Here is a 23,898-nt window from a genome sequence, read left to right on the forward strand (position 1 = left end):
GGCTGCAGTTATGCTGTAAGAAGCGTAGTGCCAGATATGAAAAATCCTCAGTATCATATCTGGAAACTACTTTGAACCCCAGATATGTAAGTAGATCAGAAAATGTCTAGGAAGATATAGTTAGGTTTATCTCTTTTTATTTATTTCTGGCTTGTGGACTACTCTGTGCTAACCCTAAGTGTTTTTGTTTTGCTTGTAACCTTTAAGCTGGACCTCAAGAAAGCTATTCTTGATGCTTAATCCTTGTAGTAGGCTGATTTTATTTTTTTTAAATCTAGCAATAGCCTGATTTCCCAGATGTGTTTTTTCTTTTCTTTTTTTAATTAATAAAGTTTACCTTTTTTTAAGAACAGAATTGGATTCTTGTGTCTTAAGAGGTTTGTGCATGTTGTTTAATTAGCTGGTGGCAACAGCTGATTTCCTTCCTCCCCCCCCCGCGGGTGGGGGGAAAGGGCCTGAGGGTACCCCACAGGAAGGAATTCCCAAGTGCGCGTTCCTGGGTTCTCAAAGGGGTTCTGCACTTGGGTGATGGCAGCATCTACCACTCCAAGGTCAGATAAAAGCTGTAACCTTGGAAGTTTAATTCAAGTCTGGAGTGGCCAGTATTAATTTTTAGAGTCCTTGTGGGTCCCCACTTTCTGCACTTGAAGTGCTAGAGTGGGGAATCAGCCTATACAACCAGTCTGACCTGAAGCTGAATACAAACCCTGAACAGCAGAAGAAGTTAATGATTTGGCTGCCTGATAAGCTATATTGCTATAGTCTATCTCTGGCTCCACTTCGCAAGCTGTGCTTCACACTTATCTTCAGAAAATGAACACAGAACTGTTTTTCAGTGGCATTTACAAGAAAGGGAAGGCAGAAAGCTATTTTTAATTTCAGCCCCAATCAGACTCGCATATCAGTCAATGCATCTAGGATTTCAGTGCCGATTAAATCAGCAATTAATCTTTCAAGAAGTGACTTACAACAAGACTTGAATTAATTAATACTGGCTAAAAAAAGACAAAAAAACTTCACTGGCATAGATCAGATTGGGCTCCCTCTGCTGGCAGCTCATCAGCTTGCTATGAGGAGACCCTGCCATTGGTTCCCTGGGTGTTTTAAGCCTCTAACGTCTGAACAGCGCCCACTGTCCCTGTCTTTAGGTCCCTAGGGACATCTCTGGAGCACAGATCTTCTGTCTAGGCTGCAACCATATGGCCCAGCTTCCTAGCCCCTCTGGTCTCACTGCTGACTCTTCAGCCCCCACCCCAGTTTAAACACACCCTTTCCCAGAACTCCAAAGGCGTAGGCCTTCTACTTTCCCCTCTTCAGAGGGCCATTTGATAGGTGTAACATATAACAGATACTAACACGTTATTGCTCTTTACTTAAGCATGACAAATACATAGAGGGTATAGATCATATAGAAAACAATACACATTCTGAACACAATGCCCCTCACTGTAGCTCACTCTTCGCTTGGAGGGCCATCTATGTTCAGATAGGCAGGTTCCTCCTGTCCCAACCTCATCCATTTCTTACAGCTGTCTCCTGCATCTTAAACTGGTGAAAAATTACCAAAGAACTCCCAACAGAGCATCTTTTATAACCTTCCAGTCCCTGTCAGGTGACCTCCTAATCAGCCTCCCCAGGTGACCAGAGCCCAATACCAGATGACTTTGTTACCAAGTGACCCCTCCCCATCTAGCCAGTTCTTGGGGTAGACATTATCTTACTGTATAGGATGTTTATATTTGAAAAGAGGATTATACCAATTTAACAACTGTCTATTGTCAGTCCTGCATCACTATGCCTTGGCATTTCTGTCCAATATAGAGGTAAAGAGATCACAGAGAAGGCACCTTGTCCCCACATTCAAAACAGAGTTTGCCGATTGGTAAAGACACAGAGTTCATATCTCACAGCGAATTCATAAATTGTACAGACAAATTTCCATTTTCTCACCAGAAAAACAAATCTCACTTAGGGCATGGCTACACTCGAAACTTCAAAGCGCTGCCGCAGGAGTGCTCCCACGGCAGCGCTTTGCAGTGCGAGTGTGGTCGCGCGCCAACGCTGGGAGAGAGCTCTCCCAACGCTCCTGGTACTCCACCTCCACGAGCGGATTAGAGCACTGGGAGCATGGCTGGGGCGCTGTTTATACTGGCGCTTTACAGCACTGTAACTTGCTGCGCTCAGTGTTTTTTCACTCCCCTGAGCGAGAAAGTTGCAGCTCTGTAAAGTGCCAGTGTAGCCATAGCCTCAGTTGCCATTGGAGAAGCCACCTTAGTTTTCTTTCCCAGGCTGTTCAACTGTCATCTGCTGAATACTCCCTCTGCAAACTTCCCACTTCACTTCTCAGCATGCCAAACATTCCTGTTATCACCCTCTGACAACTGCTTGGGCCCAATCTCCCGCTCAAGTGCTTGATTAGTTTCTCTGCGGAACTACGCTACGTGGTCCCCTTTCCTGAATGTTAGGACAGTAAGTAGTATTATTTCCCAACAAATGCCCATTCCAGACATCAAAGTCTTTAGAAAAAACCCGGTTTCTGGTGTTTTCAACCTGGAAATTAAGTAAAGTTTTAACAGTGAAGTGACAAATTGGGGGGAAAAAAGACAGTCTTACCTTGTTTCCTTCTTCCTTCACTTGGGGATTTATGAGTTTTACAAAAGAATAAAACAATTGGCGAATTCTGGAATCTCCTATAAATGCAATATGTTTGTCTAGGAGGCAGTTTTTTGCTTCACTGCAAAAAGAAACAGCATTACAAAATTAACATATTACATTATTTAAGGAATCAATTTAATGAAGGAAATTGACAATTCCTTAAAGGAAATCTTGAATGTTATACAGAAAATTCTAAACATTACATCTAACTCTAAAGAAGGGTAAATAGTTTTTTTAAAATACTGAATGCATTACATATAACTAGGAATAAGTATGAAATAAGGAGCCACCCTGACCATTTGATTCTACAAATTACTGCAGGAGTGAAAGGACTCTCTTTCCCATTGGGTGGTGCTGAAAAATCAAAAAGACTGAGTAGTTGTATAACTTTGTTGAGTAACAGAATAATTCTGAGTGATAAAGGTATCTGTCACGGTTTCTATATTAAGTGAATGAAGAAAAAAAGTGATAGGTACTTTTATTTCTCAACATTATTTAGTCCATTTTCTTAAGAAAAAATTCTAAAAAAGGAATATATATTAACTATTTGGGATATTATAACTAAGAATTGTATTTGCCCTTTAAATCACAATTTGAAACCATATATAAAACATGTGATGCACCTTGAGCTATCTTGAAATTCTTCATAATAAACAAAACATGCAGTATAAATTATTACTACCACTCTTATCTATTTATATTTAGTAGCATGATCCTATTATGCTTAGCACCCTAGACACATAATGAAAAGAATATCTGCCACAAAGGACTTACACTAAGTGGCCTTTTCTGATCTCTGATAAATTATGTATTTCACTGTAACCCATTTAAAAACAATCAGATGCAAGCATGAAGACAGCCAAAAGAGATGAGGCTATAGAGACTCAAAAGACCGCAGTCCAGTATACAGATTTCTTACTACTTTCCCCTGTAGAGAATAGAATAAAAATAAAAGAATGTAAGGTGATAGCCTTACCTATTTTTATATTTATGCATCATACAAGTATGGGGCTGCCATACTTTTTCCCCAAGAAATCTCCCACTGGAGAGAAGATATTCACATGTATCATCACCTTAAAAAAATTACACTAGAATTAGAATCCAACTACAAAATGTATCATAACCACCAACTACCTTATTTTTTTTTAAATAAATAGTTGAAGTTTAGACCACACAAAGGTAAGAAATCACTAGCACTGACTAGAACCAAGTATATTGTAAGGACAGGTTTCAGAGTAACAGCCGTGTTAGTCTGTATTCGCAAAAAGAAAAGGAGGACTTGTGGCACCTTAGAGACTAACCAATTTATTTGAGCATAAGCTTTCGTGAACTACAGCTCACTTCATCGGATGCATACTGTGGAATTATATTGTAAGGAGGTCCCATACAAATTTCCCCACGTAATTTTGCCATTTATTACTTCTCACTTCTGTCTGAAAACATTCCTCTGTCCACAGCCAAATGGTGATGATTGCCTAATTTCTACTAAGGAGCAGGTAGTGACCTGAACTAGATTAATACTTGGGCCTCCAGAGTTAAAAGAACAGAGCATCAATCCACTGCACCACCTATCATTCTACAATTATAACAACATAAAGTGAAGTGATTAACATACTAGCACTCTAATGTAATGCTCTTCTGTAAAGATTTAACATATGGTTTAAGCATTTTATATACAATCTAAATCTAAAAAAGAAATGTGCAGGATTATCAGTTTGTATCTGCTTGCTTAAAATGTAATTACCACCTTAAAGCAGGCGGAATTAGATCTCAGTGTTTCAGCAGAAAGAGGTTTGCATAGGAATTCTCTGTAGCCTCTGATTCTGCACTGCAGTCAGCTCCTTCAGTCTAAAAGTTGCAAACTAAGGGTCAGCTACAGAAATGTGATTTTTTTCTTCAAGCTCAAGTAAATGAACATCTTAGGTACGAAACTAATAAGTCCTTTTTAAAATTGTTATGAATACCTGGGCCTGAAGAAAAAGGAAAGATTTTGCTGCTGTTCCCAAGATACTATTTTTCCAATAAATTAACATTGAAAAAGGTATGATTTCTGAACTTTCTCCCAAAAATAAAAAAACAAATGATATTCATGGGCACTAGACCTTCATTCAGAATGATTCCAAAGTGCTTTACAAACTATTTAGGAATCACTGGTTTATAGCCATCTACAAGGTAAAATGCACCCACTGTACAGCAGTTCACAGCAACATTACACACTAGAAAAATGCAGTTATCTGAACTGAAATTTGTTCTGGACAGAAGGAATAGCCATCTTAGTCTTGAGAAGACTATTATGAGATTTTTGGTTATCACTAGCCTAAGCCTCAATTGTGCATCTGATCCAGAAGAGGACACCTTTAACTGTACAGTGTCCCCAAACACTGACTCAAAGAGAAGGCTACCTAATGAATCACCACTACTTCATGAAGAACCTAGGATTTCTTTGCAGGTGTTCTAAGTACTGACCCAACCAAATCCTGCTTAGCTTGAAAAGTATGATGAGATCGCAGCCTCTGCAGTAACAAACAGAATTCTCACATATGTACACCACGCTTTGTTCTAATAGCGTAAACCTTAGACTTGGGTTCCCTGCATGGAAAAATCGTATCGAATTTTTATGTGGAGAACAGAGTTTCAGCAAAGCAAACTGAACACTAGTTTCTTATAGCATGGCACTAGAGAGAAGAAAACTAGAGGGGATATTTATTAATTTTCTATAACTAAGTTACAGGAAATCTGTAGAAAAGAGATACAGTGTGTTGAAATTGCTTAATATGAACTTAAACACAGATCACTTGAGGATCTGCACGAAGACAAGAGGCAGTGGAAGAGAAAGGGAGAAATAAGCACACTGAATAAAGAAAGGTTATTTTCTCGTCAAAGTATTTTACACAGACAGCAGCAGATTCACATGACGATGATGTAGCTGTGGTAGCATACAGAATGGAACCATTTCCTTTTCCTCCCCTGACTAATTTTCATTAGACAGAATTGCTCGGGGTTTGTTTTTAAATTTGATATACTTTCCCCCCAACCTGTATCTTCAGTTTTCCAAGTACAACTTCAAGACAACAACTCATTGGTCCCAATATAGGGTAGTGTTGCTATCACAGCATAGCTGCATGTATTTCAGTGTTGGGTGAAGATATATTAATAAACAAAAACATTAATAACTACAATTGACAGTGTATATAAAAGGAGTCTAACTTACATCCCTCCACCCCAAAAATACACTAGGTTTTCTCAGAATAGCTCTTCTACCTCAAAAATGAATAGTTAAGGCATGCAGCCAAATGATGTCTCATGCTATATATTTCTTCTCTTATCCCATGCAAGTTATATCTCCCACCCAATCTAAACTATTCCCCCTTTTGTTTTGAAATAATATACTGCTTGATATTCTTTGAAAAAATAATATGCCTCACCTGGAGTACTGTGTGCAGTTCTGGTCTCCCATGTTTAAGAAGGATGAATTCAAACTGGAACAGGTACAGAGAAGGGCTACTAGAATGATCCAAGGAATGGAAAACTTGTCTTATGAAAGGAGACTCAGGGAGCTTGGCTTGTTTAGCCTAACTAAAAGAAGGCTGAGGGGAGATATGATTGCTCTCTATAAATATATCAGAGGGATAAATACCAGAGAGGGAGAGGAATTATTTAAACTCAGTACCAATGTGGACACAAGAACAAATGGATATAAACTGGCCACTAGGAAATTTAGATTAGAAATTAGACGAAGGTTTCTAACCATCAGAGGAGTGAAGTTTTGGAATAGCCTTCCGAGGGAAGTAGTGGGGGCAAAAGATCTATCTTGCTTTAAGATTAAACTCGATAAGTTTATGGAGGAGATGGTATGATGGGATAACATGGTTTTGGTAATTAAATATTCATGGTAAATAGGCCCAATGGCCTGTGATGGGTTTTAGATGGGGTAAGATCCAAGTTACCTGGGAAAGAATTTTCTGTAGTATCTGGCTGATGAATCTTGCCCATATGCTCAGGGTTTAGCTGATCGCCATATTTGGGGTCGGGAAGGAATTTTCCTCCAGGGCAGATTGGAAGAGGCCCTGGAGGTTTTTCGCCTTCCTCTGTAGCATGGGGCACGGGTCACTTGCTGGAGGATTCTCTGCTCCTTGAGGTCTTTAAACTACAATTTGAGGACTTCAATAGCACAGATATAGGTGTGAGGTTTTTTTTTGTAGGAGTGGTGGGTGAAATTCTGTGGCCTGCGTTGTGCAGGAGGTCAGACTAGATGATCATAATGGTCCCTTCTGACCTAAATATCTATGAATCTATAAATTAAAACTAAAAAATGTATTTTTGCATTATATTTCCTGGTTGTTGGGAAGACTTGAGATATTTTCACCATTACCTGTCTTCTAATTTAAAAAAAATGTTTTTTTTAATTTAATATTAATGAGATTCTTATATATAAATATGTAAAGGTTATATGACATACAAATTTTAAAAAACATATTTAAGATGCAGAATAATAAAGGAATACAAAGGGACAGAGAAACCTTTAGATTGAACATTTATTAAATTACATTGATTAACTAATAAAATTCTCAGTATATGCACTCTCACATTTGTATAGCCATGACAAAATAAGCGAATTCCTATGGAAGGTAAAACAAAAGTTAAAGTATCAAAGAAAAAGCTCATGTGGGAGAACTCAGCTACAAACAGAAAATTTCTTCCTTGTACCATGAGTTCAAATCATAAGCTGCCACATACCTATTTAATATTGTGAATAGGTAACAAAATGAATTCATGTCTACTTGCTTTAGATGGGGAAATCACGAATATCACAAAATAGCTCAGTCCCCAAAATTTTGCTATATTCTCTGTCATGAATATCCAATATTTCCTGCAAAATGTGAAATCTACAAATGTCATTAATATAATTTTTTAGCAGTGTATTTGTAGCGGTGTTGGTCCCAGAATGCGAGAGAGAGAGGGAGAAAAAGAAAAGGTTGGTGACGTAATATTGTTTATTGGACCAATTTCTTCTGTTGGTGGGAGAGACAAGCTTTTGAGCTTCACAGGGGCTTTCCTTCAGATCTGGGCAAGATAACTAGAGTATAAGCTAAATACAAGTTGGGACAGATTGTTAAGCATAAGGGGTTCACAACTGATACATAGATATTAAGTTCAGAAGGGACCATTATGATCATCTAGTCTGACCTCCTGCACAATGCAGGCCACACACATCTGTAAGACTACTTAACTGTTTAATGTGCACTTCATTTTAACAGGGAGTAGGGTGTGTTACAAATTGTTGTAAAGGACCATACTTAAACCTTGATTTTTAGTGTCTACCAGAGTTATGACTTTAAGTTCCCAGGCTCATCTTTTGAAGGTGTTGTTTTCTTTGAGGACATGGAGTGAGAGGTCAGATATGGAGTGACTGCATTGTGAAAAGTGTTCACCCATGGGTGATATTGATCACAGTAGAAGAGAAGATATGTCTGCAGATTTTGCATCTGTTGTTTTGGCAGAGTCTGGTGCTGCTTTCATTTGGTGTGTCCTTATCTGTGGGAATCTTACTTTTGATGATCAAACAACCCCCCACCCCAAACTTTGCCAAGCTGAAGGCCAGGATAGGGGGATGGGGAAAGATTTCTATCAGAAGTGTTCCCATCAATATGGGTTGTAATTGTTCGATAATACCCCATCAGCATTCTGGCATGGGGCGGTAGATGACACCTATGCAAGTTCAGTCAGTGGGGATTTTTATTTTTAATTTGAAGCAGGTTCTCCTGGGATATCCGGGTGGCTTATTCCATGATGTGATCTGCTTCTCTGGTGGAGTGTTCTTGTTTAGCAAAGGCAGTTTAGTGCATTTTGATGTACTTTCTCTTCGGAGCAAAGTCTATAGTATCTGAGTGCCTGGCTGTAGATAACAGATTTCTTGGTGTGTCTGGGATGGTTGCTAGATCTGTAGAGATAACAATGGTGATTTGTCGGGTTCCTGTATATACAGTAGAACCTGAGAGTTACGAACACCAGAGTTACGAACTGACCTGTCAACTACACACCTCATTTGGAACCGGAAGTACGCAATCAGGCAGCAGTGCAGAGAAGAAGAAAAAAGCAAATACAGTACAGTACTGTGTTAAATGTGAACTAGAAAAAAATAAAGGAAAAGTTTAAAAATTTTTTTGACGAGGTAAGAAAATTTAAATGAAACAAGCACAGGAACAGTTAAGATAGTTAAAAGCGGCATTTTTCTTTTGCATAGTAAAGTTTCAAAGCTGTATTAAGTCAATGTTCAGTTGTAAACTTTTGAAAGAACAACCATAACACCTTGGTTCAGAGTTACAAACATTTCAGAGTCACAAACAAACCTCCATTCCCGAAGTGTTTGTAACTCTCAGGTTCTACTGTAGTTGTTTGTAGGATTTCGTTTGTGATGTGCTCTCCCGGGTGCCACCTGGAATTGGGGTACAACTGAGCCCCCTGACCCACCAGCCTGGGCTCCCTTTCACACTGTATTGTGTAACAAGCTGCAAAACCCTCCAGCCTGCACTTTCACCAGCATTCAGATAGGTAGGGACACACCTAGCTGCAGTTACACAAAGGCTCTCAAGCTACCAGCTTCCCAGCCTAGGACCCCTGAGCAGTACCATCCTGGCCTGGTCAAATATGGCCAGTACATGGGTTTAATACCCGGTCCGCCTCTCCCTCAATGTAAAGAGAACGATGCACACTTGCAGTAACCAAGCAGAGATTTTCCCCATGCACTCCAGTCAAAGCTCACTGGTTTAGATTAAAACAAAACAAGTTTATTAACTATAAAAGATAGATTTTAAGTGATTATAAGGGATAGCAAACAGTTCAAAGCAGATTACCTAGCAAATAAACAAAAAACACTAACTAAGCTTAATATACTAGCTAGACTGTGTATGAATAGCAGATTTTCACCTTAACTGATGGTACAAGCAGACTTGTAAATTCTTAAGACACAAGCTACACTTGCTTTGCAGCTTGGACTCCCCAGGCGTTTCATACACAGGCTAGAAATCCCTTGAACCTGGGTCCAGCACTTTCCCTAGTTCAGTCTTTGTTCCTCAGGTGTGTCCAGGAGTCTTCTTATGTAGGGAGTGAAGAACCACAGATGATGTCACTCCCTGCCTTATATAGCTTTTGCATATGGCGGGAACCCTTTGTTCCAAAGCTTGGTTCCCAGATCAGTCTGTGGAAAAATACTGACATCCCAAGATGAAGTCCAGCATCATGTGGCTTGGTCACATGCCCTTGTAGAGTCATAGCAGCCATCATTCACAGGCTGTCTGTAGCGTTCTCAGGAAGGCTCACCAGGAGGCAGATAAGCTTCTCCTAAGGCCTACTGTTCTCCCATCACAATCAGCTATCTAGACTGAAAGCATCTGTCTAGTGGCCATTACCCAGGTGTAAGTACATTTGAAATACAGATACATAGTCAATATTTATAACTTCAGATATAAAAATGATACATGCATAGAAATAGGATAATCATATTAAGCTAATCATAGCTTTTCTAATGACACCACACATGACTTACCTTGCATAAAATTGCATCGTAATTATGCTATAACCACATCATCATTATGAAGAATATTGGGTGCAGTGGCACACCATTGTTGAATCTGATTATGGTGTCCAGGAAGTTAATGCTGCTTTGGGAGCGTTCTAGAGAGTTTGAGAGAGGGGTTGTGGTTGTTTAAAATTTGTGGTGGAAATCTGTAAGGGAGCTTAGGTCATCTGTCCAGAAGATGAAAATATCGTCTATATATCTCAAGTATATGTTGGTTTTGTGGTGCATTTTTCTAGAAATTCTTCCTCAAGGTGGCCCCTGAAGAGATCAACATATTGGGGAGCCATCCTAATACCCATGGTTGTTCCCATAGTTTGGGCAAAGCATTTGTTATTAAATCTGAAGTTGTTGTGGCTGAGGATGAAATGGATGAGTTTGGCAATATTTGGCAATGTGTTTAGGGTGGATTTCAGAGCACTGTACATTGCAATTATCATAAATATTACTACGAAGAATTAAACTTTGTAGATGCTGAAAACTAACGGGAGATACATCATGAATACGTAAAAAAACAACTGTTAAACTTTTTCTGCTTTTGTATTACTCAATGTGTGCACCTTTCCCAGCCTGCTCTAAACAGTCTACACAGACACACACTAACTTCATAGCATTTGGTTTTATTAGACAGAAATTTAAACACAAGGTAAAAGTTCAACACATGCCTTCTCTCAAGGCGTGGCGCTCCTAAGGTTCCTATAGTTTATCCAGTTCAGATAACAAACCGCCTGCACCACTGATTCAGTAAGACTCAACAACCCCCAGCAGAGTGGATTCACAGACAAACACACGAACTTGTTACACTGAGGAATCCAGCCAGAAATCCTTGCTGTCATAGTTTTTAATCACTCACTGTTGATCCACCTGATTTACACCTAGTTTAGTTGTATGTATCTTAACTCTGTGACCGGTTTAATCATTGCCTAGGAGTGAGAGACAGTGAATGGAAATAGCTGATCTGTGGAACATGGCAGTGCTGAGGTTTTTTTTAAAAAAAACATGCATTATTAACTGCCCAAAACCTTTTATTTATGTATGTTTGAATGTAGCTGAACTCAGTCTATTATTTTTATTTACTATTTGTATTAACACAGCACCTAGAAGCCCTAGTCACGGACCAGGGCCTCATTCTGCTAGGCACTGTACAAATACAGAACAAAAAGATGATCCCTTACCTAAAAAGCTTACATTCTAAGTATGAGACAAGAGACAACAGATACATATAGGCAGAGGAGTAAAAGGACATGAAACAATATTTGGTTATCATGACAGACAGTGGTCCCAGCACACTGGCACCCTAACCAATGTCATGTGTTTTTTGCAGGCATCATGGCAAAGGAAAGTTTTGAGAAGGTTTTGGAAGGAGAATAATAATTAGTTTTGCAGATGTTTATGGGGAGTACTTCCCAAGAATGAGGAATAGCATGGGAGAAACCACAGAGGCATTTGTTTGAAAATGTAACCAAGTGTCTGATGTAGGCTGGCAGAACGGGCGCAGAAAAGCATGAGAAATTCACAACATTAACTCTCCATAAAAAAAGGGTTTTGGGCAGTTAATAATGCATGTTTTTTTAAAAAAAAAAACCTCAGCACTACCATGTTCCACAGATCAGCTATTTCCATTCACTGTCTCTCACTCCTAGGCAATGATTAAACCGGTCACAGAAGGCACTGGATGGATGTTAGTCCTTTCAATGAGTCCCTGTATCATCTGTTCATCCCTCATCTCTCTGCTGGTCCAGCACAGCCCAATCCTCCCTCCCAGCCCTCCTCCCATGAAGGGGTAGGCATCAGTAAAAGCCCTACTGATTGAGGAACTGGACAGAGGATGCAAAAACAGTGCAGGGACGAAGAGTCAGTGGGGCATGTTCTGAAGTGGGGACACAAATGCAGGGTATGGATGTGGGTGGTTTATGCTAGTAAGAGTAGTTTAGGGGTATGCTGGACCCTCAGCACTTGTGCCAGAGTGCAGCCCTAAAGGATGAAGCATGGCAAAGGGCAAGAGCTGTCCCAACCCCCCTCCTCCGCCCCCCCCCCACACTCCCTGCACTGCGCCAACACCCCATATTCCCTAGATTTGCACCAAAAAAGATATAAAAATCTGAAAATGTTATGAGCAACTCAAGTTAAGGATGCTGTGCATCAGTTAACCCCTTGAAAAATAACCCAACTAGCTTTTCTTTGTTCACAATCACTCCCATTGTTCAGGAAACAGCCAAAGACCAAAATGACATATCCTAAGTACTTATTAGCTTTTCATCTTGCCTCTATTAATTAATGCTCATTTCCTTCACAGTATATACTTCTACTTTAGAGCACTTAAAAACATTGGCTCTAAAACCAGAAACTTTGGTTTTGGGGCAAAGCTTCCAAAAACAGCCCCAGCAGAATGCAGGAAGAAAACAGCTTATGTGCATAACACAAATTTATCTGAAAACTGCTCAGGGTAGGGTGAAACTCAGAATGTATGCATATGGCTCAGGTTCAACGATCAGAGCATGTCACCTTGAGCTACCCAGTCAGTATGACAACAGAGCCCTAGTCTTCTTACCTAAACACAATTCACTCTCTTTGGTTCATCAGTTAGGGTCAATCCAATCTGGAGCAGTAAACTTAATTTTCCAATAATTTCTTTAATTTTGCTTCCCCAGGAAGGGGGTAGGGGGAAAGGGGGACAGTGGATACCGAAACAGTGCTGGGATAAATCCTGAGCAGGTAAGATCAGTTCAGGGAAGATAATATCCATAGTTTGAGCTCCAGGTGTTGACAAGTAAATGTTTTAAGAACCAAGTGATTTTGTAAACATGTGATTTGGGGGGACGGGGGTGGGGGGGGGACAGACGACTGTATTTGTGCAATCCCTTGCTCAAATGACTCCTTATTTGGACCACTACCCCCACCTCACAACCCAAAAATGAACAACAAATTTTAAGACAATTGAGTCAGCACCTGGATTTTAGGACATATCTACACAGCAATCAGGATGTGTGATTGCAGCATGCATAAGCATAAGCAGACTAGCTCACTAAGAACAGCAGTGTAGCCACAACGGCATAGGCAGCAGCATGGGCTAGCCCCGAGTACACACCTAGGGTCCCAAGTGGAATTTAACTTGAATGCCTAGACTATACTGCTATTTTTAGTGAGCTAACCAGATCACAACTAGGTCGCCTATGCCTATACATGCTATGATCACACCTCCTGACTGCAGAGTAGACCTACCCATAGAGCACTGAAAAAAGTATTTAAAACAGTAGGCGATTTTGAGGCCAGATCTACACTACAAACCTATCCTGGTGTCACTACATTGCTCAGGGGTGTGAAAAATCCACACCCAAGTGACCTAGTTGTATTGACATAATCCCCGCTGTAGACAGCGCTATGTCGACAGGAGAGCGTCTCCTGTTGACACAGCTGTCGCCTCTGGCAGAGGTGGATGAACTATGCCAACAAGAGAAGCTCTCCCCCTGGCATAGTGAAGTCTTCACTAAAGCACTACAGCAGCACAGCTGCAGCTTTTTAAGTGTACACTTGCCCCGAGCCTTAACTATAACAAAGCTGAGACTCCACTATTATTATATGCAACTGTAACAATCTCCATTCTCACACACATACCAGACATCACCATTAGGATGAATCTCAAATACTCATCACTTCCAAGAGTACATACATACAAAAAATAATCCTTTTAACACAGGGATAATTTCAGACCGTGGGATTACACCTTCAACATACACTACCAACAACTGGGTTTGAATGTTTTAGCTCCTTAGGTCAGCAAGACAGCTTGTTCCAAGGGATCACTAGAAGTGTTCCCAACATCTGATGTCTATCTTCTATCATTAGACATAAGAACTTCTGTTAACATGTAACAATAGAAGATCTTTTGGAGAGATGGGGGAGTTTGGAGGAGGGGGGGAAGGAGAGTGACAAATGAGGAAGCAAAAAGTGACATATTAGTGAAGGAAAGGATATGAATAGGGTAGAAAAGGAAAGAACATGAAGAGAAAGAAATGAGGAGAGAAAATAAGCAGAGTCAGACCACCATAAATTGTGTCTCCAAGAAAAGCCAATATAGGCATTAGGAAGCGCTAGGAGCAACAGAAGACGGATGAATCACTTGACTAACAAAACAAAACGGGCCATGATACTTTCTTTAAAAAAACAAAACAAAATAACTACCCTATCTCTGACCATTTTTAAGAGCAATTCCTTTTACGTGATAATGAGAAGAACCCTAAAAAGTGCCCTGGTATAGCTAAAGTGTAGAAAGTTCTTATTCTTTATTCCCCTCATGTTTTATTTGAAATAGCACAAACAATAAATTAAGTTTAATATTCATAAAATTTCATAAGCACACATACTGCATACAAGCATAGTAACTGACAGAGAACATAATTTAATTCTATTTTGTTAGTTATTCCTTCAATATATCTTTCTACTGAATTCAAGGAATAACAGTCTCCATCCAATGACAAAAACAACACAATCTCATAATAAACAAACTCTGAATCCGAATGGACAAAGAATCTTCCTTATTTTCAGATATGAATTACAACCATGATAGATATTTTGTTGAACGTAAAATAACTTTAAATAGTACTTAACTGCAGAATACTTGGTGATGCATTTAATAAAGAAAAAATGCAAAATTATACATAAAAACCTATCCCCAATAGGATTTCAACACCATACCTTTGACATATATATTACTAAGATGACAAAATACACAATACTAATGCTAAGATTTGAGACATTTTACAAACAATTAGGCAAATGAAGACGCTGGAGCATGTATAGATAGGTTAAAGCTAGTTTTCATACAATTTTGCATAAAGACAGTTTCTCTATCAAAGCTTATAACTAAGTTCTATGTATCCACATCTCATATCATTAGCAGTTAATTTGAAAACTGTATCAAATTTTAGTTTGTCTCTTTATAAGTAGGAAAGCTTCCATTGCTTCCACATACAGGCCACAGTCCCGCACTTACATGATCATTTTTACACTAGTGTATAGTCCCACTGAATTGAATAGATTACTTAGGGCACGTCTTCACTGGCAACGTTAAAGGGCTGCCGCAGCAGCGCTTCAACATTGGCTTGCGTAGTCGCAGTATAGCGCTGGGAGAGAGCTACAAAAAACCACCTCCACAAGGGGCATGGCTCCCAGCCCTGGTACACTGTTTACACTGGCACTTTACAGCGCTGAAACTTGCAGCGCTCGGGGTGCATTTTTTCACACCCCTGAGCGAGAAAGTTGTAGTGCTGTAAGGTGCCAGTGTAGACAAGCCCTTACATCTGTAAGATTACAGCCATGTGCAGTTGCAGGATTAGGGCCAAAATTAGCCAATAAGACCTACAATTTCCCAGCATTTTCCTACTAACTTTTCTTCCAAACATGCAATAAGAGAAATTTTTACCATGTTTCAATAGAAAACAAAACCTAATCAAAAACATTTAGGAAGTACAACATCTCCTCAGTCAACAGCAGAAAAAGACCATTGAGACAATAAAAGCTAAAGCCTTGACCTGCAAACATTTACACACATGCTTTACTCATATGAGTAGTCACATGTGTTTCTGCAGACTAAAACTTAGTCTGCAGACTAAGGCAGTCTTAACCAGGGGTACGCATACCTGTGGGGTTATACAGAAGTCTTCCAGGGGGTACATCAGCTCATCTAGATATTTGCCTAGTTTTACAACAGGTTACATAAAAAGCACTAGCAAAGTCAGTACAAACTAAAATTGCATACAGACAATGGCTTTTTATATTGCTCTATATACTATACACTTAAATGTAAGTACAATATTTATATTCCAATTGATATATTTTATAATTCTATCGTAAAAAAGGGGAAATTAAGCGATTTTTCAGTAATAGTGTAGTATGATACTTTTGTATGTCTGGTTTCACAGGGGCAGTCGTGTTAGTCTGTATCCACAAAAAGAACAGGAGTACTTGTGGCACCTTAGAGACTAACAAATTTATTTGAGCATAAGCTTTCGTGCGCTACAGCCCATAGAATGGAACATACAGTAAGAAGATATGTATATACATACAGAGAACATGAAAAGGTGGAAGTAGCCATACCAACTGTAAGAGGCTAATTAATCAAGATGAGCTATTATCAGCAGGAGAAAAAAACTTTTGTAGTGATAATCAAGATGGCCCATTTAGACAGTTGACAAGAAGGTGTGAGGATACTTAACATGGGGAAATAGATTCAATATGTGTAATGACCCAGCCACTCCAGTCTCTATTGAAACCCAAGTTAATGGTATCTAGTTTGCATATTAAAAGTTTTTTTTTACCAGCAGGATTGTCTGGCTATGTAGACTCCCTCCTCAGGCCCTACGCTACCAGCACTCCCAGCTACCTTTGAGACACCACTGACTTCCTGAGGAAACTTCAATCCATCGGTGATCTTCCTGAAAACACCATCCTGGCCACTATGGATGTAGAAGCCCTCTACACCAACATTCCACACAAAGAGGGACTACAAGCCGTCAAGAACACTATCCCCGATAATGTCACGGCTAACCTGGTGGCTGAACTTTGTGACTTTGTCCTTACCCATAACTATTTTACATTTGGGGACAATGTATACCTTCAGATCAGCGGCACTGCTATGGGTACCCACATGGCCCCACAGTATGCCAACATTTTTATGGCTGATTTAGAACAACGCTTCCTCAGCTCTCGTCCCCTAAAGCCCCTACTCTACTTGCGCTATATTGATGACATCTTCATCATCTGGACCCATGGAAATGAAGCCCTTGAGGAATTCCACCATGATTTCAACAATTTCCATCCCACCATCAACCTCAGCCTGGTCCAGTCCACATAAGAGATCCACTTCCTGGACACTACAGTGCTAATAAACAATGGTCACATAAACACCACCCTATACCGGAAACCTACTGACCGCTATTCCTACCTGCATGCCTCCAGCTTTCACCCTGACCACACCACACGATCCATCGTCTACAGCCAAGCTCTGCGATACAACCACATTTGCTCCAACCCCTCAGACAGAGACAAACAGCTACAAGATCTCTGTCAAGCTTTCTTACAACTACAATACCCACCTGCGGAAGTAAAGAAACAGACTGATAGAGCCAGAAGAGTTCCCAGAAGTTACCTACTACAGGACAGGCCTAACAAAGAAAATAACAGAACGCCACTAGCCGTCACCTTCAGCCCCCAACTAAAACCCCTCCAACGCATTATTAAGGATCTACAACCTATCCTAAAGGATGACCCAACACTCTCACAAATCTTGGGAGACAGGCCAGTCCTTGCCTACAAACAGCCCCGCAACCTGAAGCAAATACTCACCAACAACCACATACCACACAACAGAACCACTAAACCAGGAACTTATCCTTGCAACAAAGCCCATTGCCAACTGTGTCCACATATCTATTCAGGGGACACCATCACAGGGCCTAATAACATCAGCCACACTATCAGAGGCTCGTTCACCTGCACATCCACCAATGTGATATATGCCATCATGTGCCAGCAATGCCCCTCTGCCATTTACATTGGTCAAACTGGACCGTCTCTACGTAAAAGAATAAATGGACACAAATCAGATGTCAAGAATTATAACATTCATAAACCAGTCGGAGAACACTTCAATCTCTCTGGTCACGCAATCACAGACATGAAGGTCGCTATCTTAAAACAAAAAAACTTCAAATCCAGACTCCAGCGAGAAACTGCTGAATTGGAATTCATTTGCAAATTGGATACTATTAATTTAGGCTTAAATAGAGACTGGGAGTGGCTAAGTCATTATGCAAGGTAGCCTATTTCCCCTTGTTTTTTCCTACCCCCCCGCCCCCAGATGTTCTGGATTAACTTGGATTTAAACTTGGAGAGTGGTCAGTTTGGATGAGCTATTACCAGCAGGAGAGTGAGTTTGTGTGTGTATGGGGGTGGGGAGGGTAAGAAAACCTGGATTTGTGCTGGAAATGGCCCACCTTGATTATCATGCACATTGTAGGGAGAGTGGTCACTTTGGGTGAGCTATTACCAGCAGGATAGTGAGTTTGTGTGTGTGGTTTTTGGGAGGGGGGTGAGAGAACCTGGATTTGTGCAGGAAATGGCCCAACTTGATTATCATGCACATTGTGTAGAGAGTTGTCACTTTGGATGGGCTATCACCAGCAGGAGAGTGAATCTGTGTGGGGGGGTGGAGGGTGAGAAAACCTGGATTTGTGCTGGAAATGGCCCAACTTGATGATCACTTTAGATAAGCTATTACCAGCAGGACAGTGGGGTTGGAGGAGGTATTGTTTCATATTCTCTGTGTGTATATGAAGTCTGCTGCAGTTTCTACGGTATGCATCCGATGAAGTGAGCTGTAGCTCACGAAAGCTCATGCTCAAATAAATTGGTTAGTCTCTAAGGTGCCACAAGCATTCTATGGGCTGTAGCCCACGAAAGCTCATGCTCAAATAAATTTGTTAGTCTCTGAGGTGCCACAAGTACTCCTGTTCTTTTTGTATGTCTGATTTTGCAAGCAAGTAGTTTTTGAGTGGGGTGAAACTTGGGGTATGCAAGACAAATCAGACTCCTGAAAGGAGTACAGTAGTCTGGAAAGGTTGAGAGCCACTGGACTAAGGGACAAGGGGGAAAAGGACAGGTTAGCCACCAAAAAATTATATAATATCCAATTAATATTAAAAAAACATTAAAATTATACTAACCTCCACTCCCCTGCCTATTTGGAGAACATGAGATTGTTTAGTAGTAGTGATCACTGTACATTATAATTTCCACCCATCTTCATATGTCTTTACCCATTTTTAGGATTGCCCACTTTTTCATATGGTTTTCTAGTGACCGGCTATTGCCTTTCTTGTCCCTCTCTAATGCTCACTGTTTTAACAGTCCACAATACTAGTCTTTACCATCACAGAGAAAAAGTATGCTATTGACTAATTGTCTCCAGGTGTAGCACTGCACATTTGACTAAGCAAATAATAAAGGTTTTTGTCCCTTGTCTAAAGGATCAGGTAAAGATCATTACTTGATTTAGTAAACAAACCTCAACATACAAAAAGTCTGAGCCAACAATCTAGTCCTATGCTCTTTTAAGTACATAATTAATTTAAAAGTTTGTGTTTTTTAGGTAGCATAGAAGAGGAATAAAACACATTTTTACTGGCTGTGCCAAATTATGAATACACAATCTTCTGATTTCTCTCCAAAAACATATGCAATCTTAAAAGGTTTTATATGATCAACAGTGCTTGGTATTATCTAAAAAGAAAAGGAGTACTTGTGGCACCTTAGAGACTAACCAATTTATTTGAGCATGAGCTTTCGTGAGCTACAGCTCACTTCATCAGATGCATACCGTGGAAACTGCAGCAGACTTTATATATACACAGAGAATATGAAACAATACCTCCTCCCACCCCACTGTCCTGCTGGTAAGGAGGAGGTATTGTTTCATATTCTCTGTGTATATATAAAGTCTGCTGCAGTTTCCACGGTATGCATCTGATGAAGTGAGCTGTAGCTCACGAAAGCTCGTGCTCAAATAAATTGGTTAGTCTCTAAGGTGCCACAAGTACTCCTTTTCTTTTTGCGAATACAGACTAACACGGCTGTTCCTCTGAAACCTGGTATTATCTAAGAAACTCATATCCAGTCCTGTGACAGGGTTCTCTCTTCCTCATACAGTTTCAATGTCACTTTATGCGAAAACTTGAGAAATTAGCAAAGAGTGATTATTCATCAACCTTTTGGAAAAACAACAACAGACATTTTGCTGGTTTTGATTTGTACACAGACCCCCTCTCCACTATCCCTACCCTGCCTCTACCCACATAGGGTGTTCATTAGTCTCTAAGGTGCCACAAGTACTCCTTATCTTATTACATTCCTTGACATCTCTGAAACAGACTGAGCCTATATTGGAAAAATGTGGATGTGTACTACACCATTAGAACAGCTTCACTGGCAGTAACAAGAGTGAAAGGGTTGCATAATATGACAAGCATTTTTACCACTGTTAGCTAACTGTGCACCAACTTCAATTTTTACATGTCCAGTTTTCCTACTGTAGACATGGCCTACAGAACTGTATTGTGGATAAACTTCCTACTGTACCCACAGGACTGTGAAGCAGGGTTGTGTGTGTAAACTAGAAATAGGTGATGAGATCCCTTTAAATTTTTCATTACTGTTTATGGAATATGCTGGATTTGCAGCACTGGAACTGAAATGTTCTAATTATCCACTGAACAGGCAACAGTACAAGTTTCTCTGTACTGTCCTGCCAAAATACCTCGACCTTAAAATGGATCATTTCAAAGGACATAGAAACTGAACTATGTTTGTACTTTCTCATCCCTTGGCTCTTCCACTAAAAAAAAAAATCTACCTACCTAGTTGTGACGTTATCTGATTAAAATATGATCATGTAGATTATTGTTGCTACCACTGTTATATAAGTGCAACAAATCTTGTACAAAGTGTGTCAAGTAAGGTATCTATGGAAAGATTATGATTTGCTGAATATGATTATACTATTTGTATGCATGTATTATTTTTGTATCTGAAGTTATGAATATTAACTATGTACCTGTATTTCAAATGTTTGTCCCTGTGGTAACACCAACAAGGTATTTAGCCTGCACATCTTGAAGGGACTATTCAAGTTAAATGACCCATCAAGAAACACTTAACTTACAATGCACCATGGAAGACGTCCATCCACACCTGATGGACTTTCAAGTGAATGTTCTGAGTAAAGTATGAGTAATGGCCTTGACTAAGCAAAGCATGCATAGACATGTGACTTGCCCATGTGAGTCCAAATACCATCTTATTACCTGTAATTTTCCACAAAGTAGAACAATGGGTTTCCCTTCACTTGGCAGAAGCTATAAAAGGCCCTGGAAACATCTCCATTTTGTCCTCCTCAAACCTCTGGACTATGGACTTGTACTAATGTACTAACCAAGGGACTGAGAACCTTCCAGTGATTTGGAAGCAACCAGAGACAAGCCAGCAGTTTTTTTCATCACTGCTATAAGCCTGATCCAAGAACTTTGTATTTATTGTATGTATTTGATTCCTTTAACCAATTTTCAGTCTCACCTTTCTTATAAATAAACCTTTAGATATTAGATACTAAAGGGTTGGCAAAAGCATGAATACTGAGAAAGATCTGAGTTATATATTGACCTGGGTATGTTGCTGCTCCTTTGGGATCAGAAGAACCCTTTTGTTTGATGAAATTGGTTTTAAAGAACCACTCATCATTAAGTCTTGGTGTTGAACCCATGACTGGAATACCTAAGGAGGCTGCATTTCTGGCTTCTTGTTAGCCAGTGTGGTGAGACAGAAGTTTACTTTTGTTGCTGGATTGGTATATCTCATGGAAGAATAACCACCGGTTTTGGGGCATCTGCTCTTTTTCCAGCAGCTTGTCCTGAATTTGGTACTCTCAATTGTGACCCACGGAGACACACTGACACTACTACCTTATTTGCTTTCATCAAACAGGGCATTTGTGACAGTGATTTTGGGGTTTAGGTCAATTGTTTACATGGAACAAGGGCATATATCAAACAATTAAGATTTTACACTTTTATTACTATTTCAGTCAAGGACCTGATTTTCTTCCAAGCCAAAATAGTTATACTAACATTGTGGATGCCCATATACAGGTCTGAAAGTAGTTATACAGTACAGGCTATTCCCCTTTGAGTATGGGAACAAACAATATTGGTATAAGTACTGTATTTTCACCCATGTACGACGGCATTCACTGGAAGGGGGACTGTACCACTTAAACTATACCAGTATAGTTAAACCAGTACAACTTGCGTGCTTACACAAAGCTGTTGACTTTCGGTCCCAACCAGTGGCCTAGAGGTGAACACCACCACACACAATTGTAAATCCATAGCAGGTTTTGTAATGTTATGGGGGGAGGAGGGGAAATCTGCAAGGTGGTTGAGACCAAGGCACGTTTCTGTTGACTGTCTAATTCAATCTGAACAAAGCCAGGGGCTGGTGTTTAACACGCTGGTGCCATCCACCATTTTAAATAGCATCCATGGGAGCTCGGATTCATTCCCTGTTCTCCAAAACTCGTTCCTCTCCTCCCCAAGCCTTCCCATGCCGGCTCAGCTAGGGCTGTCTATTTGCACTCCCCTGCCTCTTAACTGTTTGCACTGGAGCGTCCTAGACTGCCAGGTCCTCAGGGCAGGGACCTGACTAAACACACCAGCCAATTTCAATTCCCTCCTGCCAGCCCTTCCCCGGGCAAAAGGTGTCCCCGTCCTGCGCTGCCCTAGTAGGTGTCCCCAACAGTCCGTGCGAACAGCTCGGCTCCGGTAACAAGTAACCGCGGGGAGGATAGGAAGATGATGCTCAACTATGGCGAAGTTTAGGAGCCGTCCCCGTCCCCATCCCTCAAAGCGGTGCCGGCCCCTCCGTGCGACACCAGCTTGCGGGCACCAGCCGTGGGGTACCCAGCCACCCTGTCCGGGCCCCGGAGCGCCCGTTCTGCGCGGCGGGAGCCCGGGTCCGTCCCGCGGCTGGTGCCGGGAGCCGCAGCGCCTTTCGCCGGGGACAGCACCCAGGAGCCCCTGCAAGGCAGGAGACGCGGAGGAAGCGCGACCCACAGGATGCCTCCCCCGCGGCTGCGGCGGCGGGTCCCGGCTCCCCCTGCGGACCTCCGCCAGGCTCCCCAATGTCCCGGGGCTCCCCCTCCGCGGGGCTGCCAGCGCCGTACCCTCCCCTCACCTCGGTAGTGGCGGAAGGCGGCGTGGCAGGCGGCGAGCAGCAGGACGGCGCCCAGCGCCAGCGCCTTGGCGCTCCTCACGCTGAAGTAGTGGTTGATCTCCCGCTTGCCCACGGTGTAGGCCAGGGCCGCCATCTTGGCTCCTCCATGACAACAGCGTGCGATGGAGCGGGCGGGCGCAGCGGGGCAGCACTGGGTCTCCCGCGGCGGCGAAGGGGAGCGGAGCCTCCGCTGCTGCCGCCGGCGCCACCAGCGCCGCTGAGCGGGGCCCGACACCCCCGCGGACGGCGAGAGGACGCCCCCGCCCAGCCCAGCGCCGCTTCACTCCAGCCACCAGCAGCGGGCCGTCCCTTCCTTCCCCGCCCCGAGCTGCGCCGCCGCCGCCGCCTGCCTCCCGCTGCGCGACCCCGCCCTGGCCGCTGGGCCCTGCAGCTCCTCCGGGGCATGGACCAGGGGCGGGGCCCGGCGCTCGTGGCTGCTACTGGTGGCTGCGGACAGTTGTCCCTGGGCTGATGTTATTACTCGACCCCTCCTCCGGGGCTCGGTTGGGGCCAAGCGGCGCTTCCTTCCCTGGGCACCTGCCCAGCAGCCAGGCAGGCACCGCACCTGGGGTTGGGCGTCGCTAACACCTTCTGCCCTGTGGCAGGCACGCTGGGGCCCAGCTACTGAAGCCCTTTGGGGACCCTGGGAAGTCGCTCTTGTTAGTCATGTACACGCACTAGGACATCCCCTTGTGCAAGTGGGGCCAGCGAGGGGTTATGTCACCACCTTCTTCCCTGCAAAGGCGGGTTCCTCACGCTGGAGCACCTACCCTGGGCTGGGCCGCTCCCAAAGAGCATGTCCTGAGTGTCTGCAGATAGCTGCAGCCAGAGGTTGGCTTCCACCG

The 23,898-nt window shown here is 41.9% G+C and overlaps 1 protein-coding gene across 1 annotated transcript in view; it reads right to left on the reverse strand.

Moving 5' to 3' along the window:
* The window catches only part of CASD1 (CAS1 domain sialic acid O acetyltransferase 1), a 62,316-nt gene extending 38,949 nt beyond the window's left edge, over positions 1-23,367 (reverse strand). The window contains exons 1-3 of the mRNA XM_077808082.1: positions 23,015-23,367; positions 3,632-3,728; positions 2,614-2,734 (exon numbers count right to left, since the gene is read on the reverse strand). Coding sequence (XP_077664208.1) covers positions 2,614-2,734; positions 3,632-3,728; positions 23,015-23,147 — 351 coding nt within the window. The 5' untranslated portion in view covers positions 23,148-23,367. The remainder of the gene's footprint in view (positions 1-2,613; positions 2,735-3,631; positions 3,729-23,014) is intronic.
* Positions 23,368-23,898: the final 531 nt, after the last annotated feature.

The sequence above is a fragment of the Eretmochelys imbricata genome, chromosome 2 (assembly GCF_965152235.1).
Source record: "Eretmochelys imbricata isolate rEreImb1 chromosome 2, rEreImb1.hap1, whole genome shotgun sequence".
In the NCBI taxonomy this organism is placed as follows: Eukaryota; Metazoa; Chordata; order Testudines; family Cheloniidae; genus Eretmochelys; species Eretmochelys imbricata.